The sequence below is a fragment of the Carex rostrata genome, chromosome 8, assembly GCF_964058835.1.
Source record: "Carex rostrata chromosome 8, lpCarRost1.2, whole genome shotgun sequence".
NCBI lineage: Eukaryota > Viridiplantae > Streptophyta > Magnoliopsida > Poales > Cyperaceae > Carex > Carex rostrata.
In genome coordinates, this window is record NC_135925.1 from 10,636,225 (window position 1) to 10,652,122 (window position 15,898).

Consider the following 15,898-nt stretch of genomic DNA (forward strand, 5'->3'; position numbering starts at 1 on the left):
AAATTTTAAAACACGATTAATTGCTAAAATGATATTTACATTAAATAAAAATTTCTAACTAAACTAATGATCGATCAGATTTTCTGATTTAATTTTAACTGAATCTAAAAATTTCGAAATATAAACGAACTATGAATTATGTACATTTGAATTATAGGAGTTAGAAGTAAAACAATTTAAAAATATAAACTAGAAATTGGAGGTATAAATGATTTATGAAATTATGGAACAAAGATGAGAATTAAAAATAAAATAAAATATAGAACCCATAATTAATTATAATTATTCGCAAGATTCGTAAATCGAACATTCGCTGCAAGTCCAAGAAATTTAGAAAAAAAAAAAAAAAAAAAAAAAAAACAAATTGATTCGTACAAATAAATAAATCAATCAAGATTTAATTAAAAGTATAAGGATATGAATTTTTTTTTGTGTGCAAGCAAAATTATAAAAGTACAAATTTTGTTCATAATGAATTATATAGACTAATTAGATCTTAATACGTATATACAAATTTCCAATCAATTTCGTTGAAATCCATTTTGATTTATCCATTCTTGGAGCCATTAGAACATCCATTTAATTCTTGAAATTATTTCAAACCATTGGATCCCATCCAGCACGAATCTTAAAGCAGACCCATTTAATAAAACCCTCTCTTTCTCTCTTCCCTCTTCACCCTGCCACTGGACCCCCCCCCCCCCCCCCCCCCTCTGCTTTGTTCTTACGCCAAACCCCCCCTCTCTCTGCGTTCTTCTTACGCCAACCCTCCCCTCCCCTCTCTTCTACGCCAAAACCAGGGGCTCCGTCCCCCTCCCCTCTTCCGTCGCCGGCGAGCCCACCAACCCCCGCCCCAATCTCTCCTCTCTCTCTCGGTCCGTGAAACCCCACCAGCACTGCCCCCTCCCTGTCTCTTTTCCGCCTCCCTCTTCCCCCTCCGTGAAAACCCTAGCCGTCCTCCCTCCCCTCTCGCTGACCCGCGGCCTCACCAGAAAAATCCCTCTCTTGTTCCTTCTTGGAGAAGGAAGAAAGGCACTCGAGTTCACTCTCCCCCGCGCGTTTGGGTGACTTTTGCCGCTGTCTTTTCATGTCGAATGGCCGTCCGAACTGACCCGTCTCTGTTGCATGGGGGTTTTCCTTGACTGCCTCTCGGTTGTAAGTAGGCCTTTCTCCTCTAATTTTGGTTAGTTTGGTTGTTTGCTCTCATGTGTTGAGGATTTTCCCCTCTTTTCTGTTTGCCTCTAATTAAATTGCTAATTACCCGAATTGTAGAGGGCTTGCTGTGATTTTTGAGAAATTCGGTGCATTGTTGTCTCTTGGTTGAGATTCGGTGATTTCGAGAAGGTCGTGAAGCGAGATGATGAACCTTGGAACCGGCCATCTTTCCGTGTCTCTGACGGGTGTTCAAACTCTCTCGGGTAATTATAAAACAACCCTTTTTCTGATTCTCGAGGCTTGATTGTGCCTTGCTGAATTTAATTGATGTCGTAGTATAATCGTAGGAAGTGATTTATTAAGCATCGAGTGCGGGTTGTTGATTTTCCTGACTCGATTGAAGTGTTGAATTTTAGATTTTTGCGAGGGGTTGGGGTCGATTATTACAGTACCAATGTCATCCGAGTTGTTTGCCCTATGAATTTGCCCGGGTTACTTGATGATTTTGAATGAATAAATATGATACTTGAGTTCAAACTGAAATATAACTAAACAAGGCTAGAACTTTGATTAGGCCTTCTAATTCGAATTGGGTTGTGCGAGCCCGTCATAGAAAGTATGCTATAGGAATTTAGTTAAAAGTGAACCTAGACCTTTTATTTTGGTCTGCGATTTAGATGAAATAGATGTTCTATTAAAATCTAATTTAGGTCTTGGATGTAGACTTGATTAAATTCTTGAATATCTGATTTAACTAATCATGACATAAATGAAATAAAATGTGTAATTCCTATTAAAAATAAATTGTATATCTAACTTATTGTGATTTCAATATAAATGATCTTATATACTTATTTAGCATGTGTTTGCCCATTAGATAATATAATATTGTGATATGTTAGTGTAGTCCATAAACACGATTGAAATAGATAATATGTTATGCATCATCACATTTGATAAATTATATCGTCAATAAATAAATCATGACTTCTTGTGCAGTCAAAATTATAAAAGATGTAATATATTATTATAAATTATTTACCAAGTATGTAGTTAAAATAATGGTTGAGACATTGAAACTTAGGTGTCAGTTAGCACGCCACTAAAACATTCAATATATTTGTTGTGACCTAAAATAACAAAATTATCTAGAGTAAAATAGAACCAAATAGATTAAAAGTCTCATAACAAGTTTTAAAATTTAAATCTACTTTATTTTATTTTTATTTATTTTTAATCGTTTTTAAAACTTAAAAGAAAAGTCTGTTGCTAATTAATAAACGACACTTAACTAACAACGAAAAATATTGTTTCATACTTAGATTCAAAACGACGAGCTAAACGTAAAATTAGAGTAGTTATAAAATATCGAATTGTGCGACTTAGTTAGGAATAATTAACAACGCGTAAAATAGACAAACATTTCGTTTTAAAATTTTATAAATTAATTACATATCTAAATTAGAAATAACTAAAATATATTAAACTAAATACTAGTTTAGTAATAATTACAAATTTACACATTTTATTAAAATAATAGCATTAGAAATTTTTAATAATAAATTAACTTTGGAAACCACACTCGATCGAATTAAATAATTATAATTAAGTTAAAATAAATCAAAGTAGATAAATAATTAACTTATGATAATTTGGTAGAACCCGTATAAAATTACTGTAACTCACAAATAATTATTTTTGCGAATATTTCGACGTTATAATTTTTGCAAGCAATTTCTCTTCAAATTAAATTATTAAAAATATAAATTATTTTAGAATTAAGATTAGGATAATTTAAATCAAAGTGAATGATCAATATCAGACGAACTTATAAATTAAGATTTATGCTAAGCTCGATGGCATGAAAGTAATAATTAATATTTGACTAACCGGATCAGTCAGACTGACTGAATCGGTAATATTTATTAAATTGAAATAATTGAGAATTTAACTTACACATTTACTGGGGCGAGGGTTAGAATAATTTAGCATAGATTTTAATTAGTTTAAATTACGTGATCACAGATCAGTCAACTCTGTACGAGTCCGACCCGTGGACCGATCCGACTGACCCGTAGTTCGGAGCATACGCGGAGCACGCTGATTTTTAGCGACAGAGACTCCAGCCTCCTCAGGTGTGGGATATCTGAATTATTTTCTTTCATGGGCGTACTCTTACCAGTCGATCCATCTGACCTGACATCCGCACTTTATTTTTAAGTAGTTGCATTAAAACTTTAGAGCATGTTTATCCTTTCTGCACTGTATGTAGAATTGCATAAACCCTGAAAAACTCGAATTTACTGTATTTTAAGAGTAGAGTAAGTAAATAATATTATACATATATCTTATTAGAATATTAGGTTATTAGTTGTCTTCTTCTCGTAGAAGACTATATTATTATTTTACGTGCATACGCATGCATTGGTGAGAGCAGAGCAGAGCCGAGTGACTTCGTTCCGTCTTGGTGTCACTTGGCATGGGACGGCCCGACAGCCACTGAGCTGAGGGTCACTTGATCCTTGGATGGCTTTAGGACTATATTATATGTATAAACCTTGATTATATCATTTTTCGATCATTTTTGCTATTTGACGTGAGCAGTTCCGATCTCGAGTTCTGTGGCACGGACGATTCGGGATGTTTCCCACGCCTACATTAGGAGCTACATGCCTAGAACGGGTTACCCCACCACGGTTCCGATCTCGAGTTCCGTGGTGGCATTTTTATAACTTGAGACTGCACAGTTCCGATCTCGAGTTCTGTGCAGGTCTGTTTTACGCTACCGCATGGTTCCGATCTCGAGTTCCATGGCGGATTTTGTGATTTGGTGTGGCGGGTGTTGGTGTGGCGGGTGAGGGCACAGTTCCGATCTCGAGTTCTGTGGCCCTGGTGATGATATTTTTGCGACTTGCATTGTATGATTTCTCCTATTGGATATGTTTGGCTTATGAATCGTCTAGGTGAGATGACACACCGGATTTTGATATAACCATCGGCTAGTGTGCAGTTCTTGTGGGCAATGCGCGATGTCATTAGGCAACGTGTATCATTGTTCCCTGATCACAGTCCTTGGATTATATTACTCAGATTCTTTTTGGTAAAGGTATAACCATCGGCTAGTGTGCAGTTCTTGTGGGCAATGCGCGATGCCATTAGGCAACGTGTATCATTGTTCCCTGATCACAGTCCTTGGATTATATTATTCATATTCTTTTGGTAAAGATATAACCATCGGCTAGTGTGCTGTTCTTGTGGAGCAATGCTCGATGTCACTAGGCAACGTGTATCATTGCACTCTGATCACAGTCCTTGGATTATATCATTCGATTCTTTTGATCCTATTGGCACGGCACGGGGTGATTTACTTTATCCATATTATTATTATTATTCTTGTATTTGGGCACACAGTGCAAGGAGTACTGGATTCCGACTTGATTCATATCCGATATTACACCTTGATTTTATTTTGGGTTTATTTCGCATGTTGGCATAATAGAATAATCGCATCATGGCATTCATTCAAAAGTATTGTAAATTCTATTAGCTATTAGTATAGGTTCACACATGTGCAAATTCTTAATTGTATTCATTTTATAAATAAAAGTGCTTGACCGTAGAGGATCCCTGAGGGGATAATTCTGGGTCACATACTGGGCGATTCGTCGCTCACCCACAAGTTGTTTCGTGGGTTTTAGGTACAGGTTCTGGCGGTCCGCAGTAGGAGATGTCAGGAGCTGTCCCCGAGGGCCACACCACTTGACCTAGTTAGGGTTAGGCTTTTGATTAGATTTACGAGTCCCGTATTTCCTGTGTTATATATACGGGCTCGATAGATCATGTATCCCCTTTTATAGATGGTGTCATTTGGATCCGAGATGGATCATATTATATGTTATGTATGTGTATATTTATTTATTTGCTATGTGATTGATGCTTGATATTTATATTATTTTGCTTCCGCTGCTGTTTGATTTATTATTTATGATTAGCCTTGCGTGCTTAATGATTAATTAAGCACGAGGCGAGGTTGATCACATCTTAATCCAGAATTCCTGGTTTGGGGTGTGACATATTTTGTGAAGAATTATGATAGTGATAGTTGCTGAGAACGATTCACAATTTGTTGAACTCTTTTTCCTTTTTTGTATGATTGTAAGGTTGTTTATATAAATGAATCAAGCTCTGTTAAAACAGTAAATTTATTGAATAAAAATTGATTTATTGATTAATGTCTCATAATTTAAATTGTATAATCGATCTCTATTTATAAGTTTACAAGGCTTGATTGCCCTTAGAAAATAACAAAAATGCAAATTACTCTTTAATTGAAATAAAGAGCACTGTCCCTATGAACTTCTATGATCCCCTCTTTACAAGACTAAATGAAATACAACAAAAAAAGAAGAAAGTAAAAACATATAACAAGAACAAATTACCAGTACTTGTAGCGCTATTGAACTTCTATGATCCCCTCTAGCCAGAACAAAGTACATTGATTAACCTATCAAATGAAAGTGCTACTGTATCCCTCTAACTAGGTAGCAGTATTGAAAAACCTGCGATCAATCCGATCAGTTATGTCCCTATCCCTCATGAAATCATCAGTCGGAATGCCTTTGAAGTTCAGACCTTTTCTCCTTCCAGAGTAAACCTGGTACAATCTAATGTCAGCTGCAGCTGTAACTCTTCTCTGAAGGTTGCGCTTGGTAGCCCGTTAAAGTTGCCTGTTTTAGGTTTTGGTAAAGTTGTTCTGTTATGTATCGGAAGTAGAATTTTTTTTATAAACTATAAATAATTATAAATAATTAAATGAATTTTACGGAACAACGTAATTTTTTTTTTTCCTACCACCCTCAAAAATCAGAATTAAATGAATACCACCCGAATAATCAGATTTCAGATTCCGCCACGTTCGCACTGTGGATCTGCGGACGGATCGCCAACCCGTTCGCGAAATGGATCTGCGGACTGACCCGCTCACGCCCTGACCCGCTTGCGTGACCCGTTCGCACCGTGGATCTGCGCACCGACCCGTGGATCTATGCACTGACACGCTCGCTTTGACCCGCTCGCGTCATGACCCGCTCGAGTGACCCATTCGCACTGTGGATCTACGCACCGACCCATTCGCACCGTGGATCTGTGGACGGGTCAACCCGTTCGCAGATCCACAGTGCGAACGTGGCGGAATCTGAATTCCGATTTTTCGGATGGTATTCATTTAATTATGATTTTTAAGGGTGGTAGGAAAAAAAAAACGGACCCAACGGACCGTTCGGTCTCGCAATTCCCTTTTCTTCAGACCGAATAGACCGTTCGGTCTCAACTTTTTTTTTCAATTTTTCACGATTACTGCACAATTTCTGTCGCAGAAGATTCCATCCAAACCATTTTTTTCTCCAAACCGGACGGACCATCCGGTCTCCACATTTTATTTCTCCATATCGAATGGACCGTTCGGTCCCCCCCCCCCCCTTTTTTTTTTCCACACCCGTGCCTCCCTTCTCCTTATTAAACAAAGAATATTATATATTTCAATTTGTGTCATTCCTGCCAATATTTGCCACTAACAATCCACATATATAACAAATTAAGAAAACGATTCATGCATCTTGTATATTATTAATTTATTATTAACTTTGTATTTTTTTTTTATAAATCTTTTCATGTATCCACAAATCAAGAAATCAAATGCATGACCCATCCTTGTATGTTGTTAACTTTGGACTTTATATTTGTTTAATAAATCTTTGCATCTAAGTAACTTACCATGCATCCACGTAACAAATATATATATGAAGAAAATTAATGGCCCATTCTTCTTTATTCTTAACTTTGCACATTATATTTGTTTAATACATCTTTTCATCTATCCATCCACGTCATAAAATAATGAAGAAAATGACTCATCTTTGTATATTCTTTAACTATTTATTTATATTTGTTTAATAAATATTTTCATCTAAAATAAAAAAAAAATGATTCATGATATTTTTTATGCAATAATTTTATTTTGTCACCTGTACGAAGGACAACAGCCAATTATACTTATGACATACGATGGTCACTTTTTACGAGAGGAGAAATTCTCACCTTATTTATTTATTTATTTTTGAAAAAATTCTGTGTATACTTCAATGTTTCCAAATCCTTAAATTTTCCAATTGCGTTAGTTTTCCTAATTACAAATTGAAAAAATTAAGACCGAATGAACGGTCCGGTCTTGAGTAAAAAAAAAAATGAGACCGGATGAATGGTCTGGTCTTGGAGAAAAAAAAAAGGAGATCGGACGGTTGGTTCGGTCTGGGGCTTTGTTTGATCTTCTGCGAAAAAGTTTGATCTTCTGTGAAAAAGGGTGAAAAAAGGTTAAAAAAAAAAAAGTTGAGATTGAACGGTCCATTCGGTACTTATGGTCTTTAAAAAAAAAACAATCATATTGGTTCCGTAAAATTCATTTAATTATTTATGGTTTATAAAAAAAAATTCTCGGAAGTAGCACGGAAAAGAGAAGGAAAGAGAGAGGGTTCAATCAACAAAATTCACTAAGTCTATGCTATGTGTACCCGAGAAATGAATCTCACCCAGTGTGGATTATACTAGGTGTCTCCAACAAGCTTCCATTTTATTTTTGTTTAATAGTAAATTTTGTTAATAAAAATTAAAAAGTAAATTAAATGAAAGGGTTCGAACTTTTAATATTTTCAATTGCTTCGTGAGGTGCGAGGCTCTGTCGGGCATCTCTGACAACTAATTCAAATTTTTATCAGGATAGAAGTAGAACATAAAAAAAATATCGGAGTAAATAAAATAATATCAATGCTTGTACATCTATTCGCATTCGTAAATAGGCAAGTGATTTTTTCGGTATAATTTTTCAGCTTGTTCCAAGAGCTAGCTGGTGGTTGATGTAATTGCTAGCTATGCTGAAATTATTATTTTTTAACTTATTTATTTAATCACGTGTCTTAGAGTGAGAAAAACGTGCCGTGACTTTGATCTCGTGCCGTACCGTGCTATGGTTAAGTTAATTTTTCACGTGTTATACAGTGCCGTGATTAAAATATCAATGGTGGTCATGCCATGTGAGTTACACTGTGTCCAAACGTGTCTCGCATAACTCGCGTGTCTATTTAATCATAATTTAAGTTAGTTTATTCAAGGTTCACTATTTAATCAATATCTAATAGTCCTAATTGCACACAACTAGCGTGACTACGTGCCGTGCCGTGCCAAAGTTTCAAAAGATGGTCACGGCACGAGACACGCGACTCACGACACATAACTGACACACATGCTGTGTCGTTCTGTGTCGTTCTGTGTCGTAATCGTGCTGTTCTGTGCAATAACCGTGACGTTTTGTGACGGAACCGGCTCCATCGTGCCATTTTTCCCCACTCTAGCGTATCTGATTGGAGAGTTGTTACAAAATAATCAATCTGGCGTTTCAATGAGACGCTTTGATAGGCCATATTAGCAGTAAACGTGTCCAGACTTATGGTGCCGTTAAAGCAGGAGAGAATTGTATTTGAACAATATGTTGCCCCAATTATGATGTCAAAGTAATACGTTTAATTCCATTGGCCGGTGAGAAAGAAATGATTTTATCAAAAAAACTGACCAACCGATTTTAACCCTCCCGGAGAGGCGTGAAAGGGTGGTCTTGTTCCCTGTTAATTTTTTGCGGTATCTAATTCAATACAAGAGACTCGTGTAATTATTACAACACGACTCATGCAAAGTATAATAGAGATGCTGTAAAATGGTAGGAGATTAGAAATAAGATGTAAAGTAATTAATTTTAATTCAATTATGATTTAGGTTAAAATATAAAATAATATAGAGTTTGGCTAGTATAACATCAGTGTCATTTCAACCTATATAACACCAACTCTAAAACCTATCAAATTGACTTCAAACTGTGAATCCAAACCGTTCAAACCGATCTACTTCATTAGTTGTGCGTTTACATGCAAAATTTATAATTTTTCGAATCTATTTAGTATTAAGTCAAGCGGTCAAATGTGTGAGCTTTAAAGTTAATTTTAATACATTAATTTTTCAATATTTTTACCGCTTGATTTGATACTAAAATAACTCGAAAACATAAAAAAATAGTATGTAAACGCATCACTCATAATGTAAATCGGCTTGAACGGTTTGGATTAGTCGTTCGAAGTCGATTTAATAGATTTTAAAGTTGATATTATATAGACTAAAATGACACTAATGTTATACTAGCCAAACTCAATAATATAACCAGACGTTTGAATCAAATGACAAAACGATCCAGATAAGTATCTAATGTAACAAACTCCTAAAACACTTTAACAGATAATACATAGTGATGGATAATACTTTAAAAGTTTAATTTTATCGGCGATTTTTTGATATTTTTATTTCTAGCATTCACGGTACAACTCGCGAATCATGAGACAACTCGCTTTTGCCCAGGTTGTCCCTTCCTCAGAGTTTGTGGATGGTATAAATAAAAATATTAAAAAGCTGCTCATAAAATTAAAAGTTTAAAATATTAAGATGGTAACTAAAAAATTTCAGCGCATGAAGAAATAAGGGTATGTTGGGCTGCATGGGAATGACATGGATTTTATGAGATTATAAAAAAAATAGGATTTTCTTTCACTGATGCGGTCATCAAATTTTAGCGAGGGAAGAACACATGAGAATATAAAAAAAAAAAAAGAGTGTTATTCCTATGAGAATTTTAACATTAACTCCGAGCTAATATTAATTTTTTCCATAAAAACATGAATGGCGGAGGTGTATTTTTTATTGTTTTAAATTGTTAACGAGTTGGTTATTTACATATAATCACCATGTCAAATAACAAAGTACTGTTTTCGTATAGTTCAAATTTGATATCTCAACAAATTACCAAAATATTTATGATACCATTTAAATTTAATAGAAATCGTTGATGCAAAATAACAACAAGAAAAAGAAAAAAAAAGATTATTTGATGTGGCTTTAAATAAATAAATAAATAAAATGTTATATCAGATTATTTGGTGTGGCCCTACATGTAATGTATTTTCATTGTAATTAGATTTAACATTAATAATGTTAAACAAGTTAATAGTCAAGAACTGATTGAAAATTTTAGTAACATTATTATTACACAACAAAATATTATTTGATTATTTGTCACTAATTAAAAATTGAAATTAAAAGGGTATCTTGACATTATCCACACATTATTTTATTTTAGTATAAAATGAACAGACGAGTTAGCAAATTTTTAAATAGACAAAAAATTTAAATAAAAATACATATTTTAAAACAAATTAAGATATTCCACAACTAATTTTATGATACAACCGAACATTCATTCAACACATTTTCATAATCATTCCCGTACATATCCATGAATATAATTCTTGCAAATTAAATAATAGATTCCCGAACATTTTAAATCCCATCTCACACAATTTCATAACATTCAAACAATCACAACGCTTAGAAATTTTTAATTTATTTACTTTTCAGTTAAATTGTCCATACATACAAGAATGGGTTGGTCATTGGTGGTTTTGGTTTCCATCTAAAAATATGAAATAATCATTAGATCGTTTTGTAACTTTTCACTCTAGCTTCAAATTTCAATGATCCAGATTAGATCTACTGTATTTTTTTTAACACGAACTAACATGGACAGTTATCATTTAGTTATTCGTTCAAACCTGATTGCAAGGAACTTTAATTTAAAATGGACAATCTAAATACTACTAAAACTCCTCAATAATTTCTGCAACATTTGAAAAGGACCTCAATTGATGTTGTCTTCCGAGCTACATAAAATCTGGTACTTTGGTTAAAAAAAAATTCACCATCGGCAAATATTTGGAAAGATTTGTGAAAATGCTTATTGATAAGTTCAACAAATTATATCGTCTTCACAGTAATTGTATAGGCAAAGGCTTATATGGACATAAGGATCTGTTTGTAAAATGAACATATTTTTATTTTTAAAGTTCAAACAGTTGATCCGAACTGTTCATCTTGTTCTCCATATTAATATGTGCTTGGAGACCAAATTTTACATTTTTCTGAATTTTTTTACTATTTATTAAGATGGGTACAAAATTCAATGGTCTGAACTTGATATTTTTTGTACCCATCTTAATAAATAGTAAAAAAATTCAGAAAAATGTAAAATTTGGTTTCCAAGCACATATTAATATGGAGAACAAGATGAATGGTTCGGATCGACTGTTTGAACTTTGAAAATAAAAAGAGTGTTCATTTTACAAATAGGTCCTTATGTCCATAGAATCATCACTCAATTGTATAAATATTACAAATTTGTCACAAAAAATAGTTTAAACATTACTATTTTATTAGGTAAGAACTGGCTGTTTCTATTGTGCATTATTAGTAATCATTATTTTAAATATTATATTTTCTGCTTTAATTAGTTGGCAATCGGTAACACGAACAAAATAAAATTATTCTAGCAAAACTTCGAGAACATTCTAACCATGCTATTAGTAGTTGCCCGCCATAAAAGGCGGAATATATAGGAATGACATATATTTAGAACAAATTTTTATTTGCTAACTGCTTCAGGATACATATTTTAGGCAAATAAATCACCCAGAACAGAAAGCTTTGAATCGGTGTACTAATAATAATGACTTATTTTCCAAGAAAAGCATTTAACTAAAATTTATTTTTGTTTTTACTTGAAAAAAACTGAACTCCTAATATTTAAAAAAGAAAAAAAAAAACTAATTCTGGCGTTGGTTCGTCTGGGCCTAGCATTACGGTCCGCGTTGACCAAGTCCAACCGACTATTATCACCGTCCATCTCAAGAATCGACGGTCGATCTCTCAATAGAAGGCTCTAGAACCCCCACGATTCTTTGACGACTCGCGCACTCCTCGTCTCCTCGTTTAGTCGTTTGGAAGAATCTAGAACCCCGGTTCGCTATTTAAACCCCAGGTCTGCGCTTCAGATCCAATCCCTCTAACCCTAGTTTTTAGCCGTCTCGCTCTCTTTGATAAAACCCTAAGAGCGGAAAAGAGCTTCTCCCGTCACTTAAGATCGTTAACATGGCCGCCGAGACAGAGACCTTTGCCTTCCAGGCGGAGATCAATCAGCTTCTGAGTTTGATCATCAACACTTTCTACTCCAACAAGGAGATCTTTCTCCGTGAGCTTATCAGCAACGCGTCCGATGTAAGTGTCTACCGCTTTGCAATTTATCTTTACAATTATATGTAGAAAACTTGCACTGGTGTGATATAATTGTTTATCTTAGATTGTTGGGCCAGTAAGGTGTCTTTTCTAGTGATCTAGGTTTTGTGTAATGGACCTGTCGTTTTCATGCTTTTATTTTGGGTATCAAATATCTTTTAAGAAGGTTCTATCGGTTACGTTGACTAAAATGATAGTAGTTACGATAATATTTTGACTAGGCCAATTTCTGGGTTTACTAATGTCCGTGCTTCCATTAGTTGGTGCTAACACCATAATTCGGACTTCGTGAGATGTGTAACTATTTTTCAATATTATAGTGTACTTGAACTACAAGAAATTTCTCATTCCGCACCCATGTAAAATTAGTTGTTCCTTATGTCAGGAAATCCTCAACATGAAAGGAAATAAATGCATAATTGTGTGCATTTTAATGTTTATATTGTTAATTAACAAATTAAGTTTATTTTTAGTAGTGGTTATTCATAGTTACTAAATCCATGTATCACAGGCTTTGGACAAAATCCGCTTTGAGAGCCTCACAGACAAGAGCAAGCTCGATGCCCAGCCAGAGCTCTTCATCCACATCGTGCCTGACAAGGCTTCCAACACCCTCACCATCATTGACAGTGGTATTGGCATGACCAAATCTGACCTTGTCAACAACCTTGGTACTATTGCCAGATCTGGTACCAAGGAGTTCATGGAAGCCCTTGCTGCTGGTGCTGATGTAAGCATGATTGGGCAGTTTGGTGTTGGGTTCTACTCTGCGTACCTTGTTGCTGAGAAGGTTGTTGTTATAACCAAGCATAACGATGATGAGCAGTATGTGTGGGAGTCTCAGGCTGGTGGATCTTTCACTGTTACAAGGGATACCTCTGGTGAGAACCTTGGACGTGGAACTAAGATGACCCTTTACCTCAAGGATGACCAGGTATGGTGTTGATCATGATATTTATCTATTACTGTATGAATTGTTTGGTTCCTTGGTTATATAGATGATTTCAATTTTTTTGTATAACTGTTGGTTATAATTTGGTTCTGATTGGGGAGGTTTTTTTTTATGTTTCTAGTTTAGTTTAAAATGTTTCACTTCTCAGTCAGCAACTGAGTACCATACCTGAACTATATGTTATACATTGGCGTGAATAATTGCAGCAAAGCAATTTGTCAGTAAGTGGAAGATAAATCATGCCTATGCATATTCTAACTGAAATAGTTGAGGCTCAATTTTATTTATTCCTATAATCCTGCATGTTGTCCATGTTGTCTATTACTTTTCTCAGTTGTCAGTTTTACCCGACTGAATTTCTTTTCTTTATTAGCTGGAGTATCTCGAGGAGCGCCGCCTGAAGGACTTGGTCAAGAAGCACTCTGAGTTCATCAGCTATCCCATCTCTTTGTGGACTGAAAAGACAACTGAAAAGGAGATCTCCGATGATGAGGATGAGGAGGACAAGAAGGAAACTGAGGAAGGGAAGGTCGAGGAAGTTGATGAAGAGAAGGAAGAGAAAGAAAAGAAGAAGAAGAAGATCAAGGAGGTCTCCCATGAGTGGGCTGTTTTGAACAAGCAGAAGCCCATCTGGATGCGCAAGCCTGAGGAGATCACTAAGGAGGAGTATGCTGCCTTCTACAAGAGCCTGACCAACGATTGGGAAGAGCACCTTGCCGTCAAGCACTTCTCAGTTGAGGGTCAGCTTGAGTTCAAGGCCATTCTCTTTGTTCCCAGGAGGGCACCGTTTGATCTGTTTGACACCAGGAAGAAGGCCAACAACATTAAGCTATATGTTCGCCGCGTGTTTATCATGGATAACTGTGAGGAGATTATCCCCGAGTACCTCAGCTTTGTCAAGGGTATTGTTGACTCTGAGGATCTTCCCCTTAACATCTCCAGAGAGATGCTCCAGCAGAACAAGATTCTTAAGGTGATCCGCAAGAACTTGGTGAAGAAGTGCATTGAGCTCTTCTTTGAGATTGCTGAGAACAAGGAGGATTACAACAAGTTCTACGAGGCATTCTCAAAGAACCTGAAGTTGGGCATTCATGAGGATTCTCAGAACAGGTCGAAGATTGCTGAGCTGTTGAGGTACCATTCAACCAAGAGTGGTGAGGAGTTGACCAGCCTTAAGGATTATGTGACCCGCATGAAGGAGGGCCAGAGTGAAATTTATTACATCACTGGTGAGAGCAAGAAGGCTGTTGAGAACTCCCCCTTCCTTGAGAAGCTGAAGAAGAAGGGCTATGAAGTGCTCTACATGGTTGATGCTATCGATGAGTATGCTGTTGGCCAATTGAAGGAGTTCGAGGGCAAGAAGCTAGTCTCTGCCACAAAGGAGGGTTTGAAGCTTGATGAGAGCGAAGACGAGAAGAAGAAAAAGGAGGAATTGAAGGAGAAGTTTGAGGATCTGTGCAAGGTTATCAAGGAGGTTCTTGGTGACAGAGTTGAGAAGGTTGTTGTCTCTGACCGTGTTGTCGATTCCCCATGCTGCCTTGTCACTGGTGAGTATGGCTGGTCTGCCAACATGGAGAGGATCATGAAGGCTCAGGCTCTGAGGGACAGTAGCATGGCTGGGTACATGTCGAGCAAGAAGACGATGGAAATCAACCCTGAGAACGCGATCATGGAGGAGCTGAGGAAGCGAGCTGATGCTGACAAGAATGACAAGTCAGTGAAGGATCTTGTGCTGCTTTTGTTTGAGACCGCCCTCCTCACCTCTGGCTTCAGCCTTGATGAGCCCAACACCTTTGGCAACAGGATCCACCGCATGCTCAAGCTTGGTCTCAACATTGATGATGCTGATGAGCCTGCTGATGCTGACACCGATATGCCTCCACTGGAGGAAGCTGATGCTGGCGAGAGCAAGATGGAGGAGGTTGATTAAATGTAGGGTTTTGTTACATGAGTTTGGGTTGGTTGCTGTTATGGGGTGGTTTTAATTATGTTTTTTTTTTATGTTTTGTTGGGCTAATGTTGTTCACAGTTTTGAGGTGGGTTGGTTCCTTCACCTAGGCTCTGTTTAGGTGGGAATTATTCATCCAAACCTAAAATGTGTTTTGTCAAGACTTTTAGATATTTTAGTTAATATATTCGGTACTTCCCGTGGTAAAATTTTGATGTCTGTGATTCGTGTTGTTTTGCGCACTATGCTGTTGCCATTTTCTCCAGTGTCTGGGTTTAACTAGTTGAAACGAAGTCTCTTATTATTGTTGCATAGAAGCATAGAAGGATGCTTGGTTTAAATAGGAATAATTCTCCTTGCAAACCACAGGGTTGCAGTTTGCAGTTAAGAATAATTCTCCTGGTGTTTCCCCTGTACTGTTTGTAAAGTCCATTTAGGTTGTATTCTGCTTTTAGAAGTTTCAAACTGAATGGGATCACTTCCAAATCCAAGTTCTGCTAGGTTCAATCTGAAATACGAAGTTGATCACTTCGATTTGACAGTTGATGGTAAAATTGGTAAAAGCTTGAGTGTGCGGGTTGCTAATTGAGTTTTAGCTTTTTCTCCGCCTATATATATATATATAT

At 36.1% G+C, this 15,898-nt stretch overlaps 1 protein-coding gene and 1 long non-coding RNA gene across 2 annotated transcripts; both read left to right on the forward strand.

The window, feature by feature from the left end:
• Positions 1–734: 734 nt before the first annotated feature.
• LOC144558588 (uncharacterized) lies at positions 735–5,116 on the forward strand. The gene is made up of 4 exons (XR_013512942.1): positions 735–1,155; positions 1,273–1,418; positions 3,181–3,290; positions 4,854–5,116. It is a non-coding gene; the product is annotated as an uncharacterized LOC144558588 (long non-coding RNA).
• Positions 5,117–12,035: 6,919 nt separating this feature from the next.
• On the forward strand, positions 12,036–15,481 carry LOC144558241 (heat shock protein 81-1). Its single transcript, XM_078307040.1, has 3 exons — positions 12,036–12,354; positions 12,884–13,306; positions 13,698–15,481. Exons 1-3 carry the CDS (start codon positions 12,229–12,231, stop codon positions 15,252–15,254), a joined length of 2,106 nt encoding a protein of 701 aa, XP_078163166.1. The 5' UTR covers positions 12,036–12,228; the 3' UTR covers positions 15,255–15,481.
• The last annotated feature ends 417 nt before the right edge of the window (positions 15,482–15,898 follow it).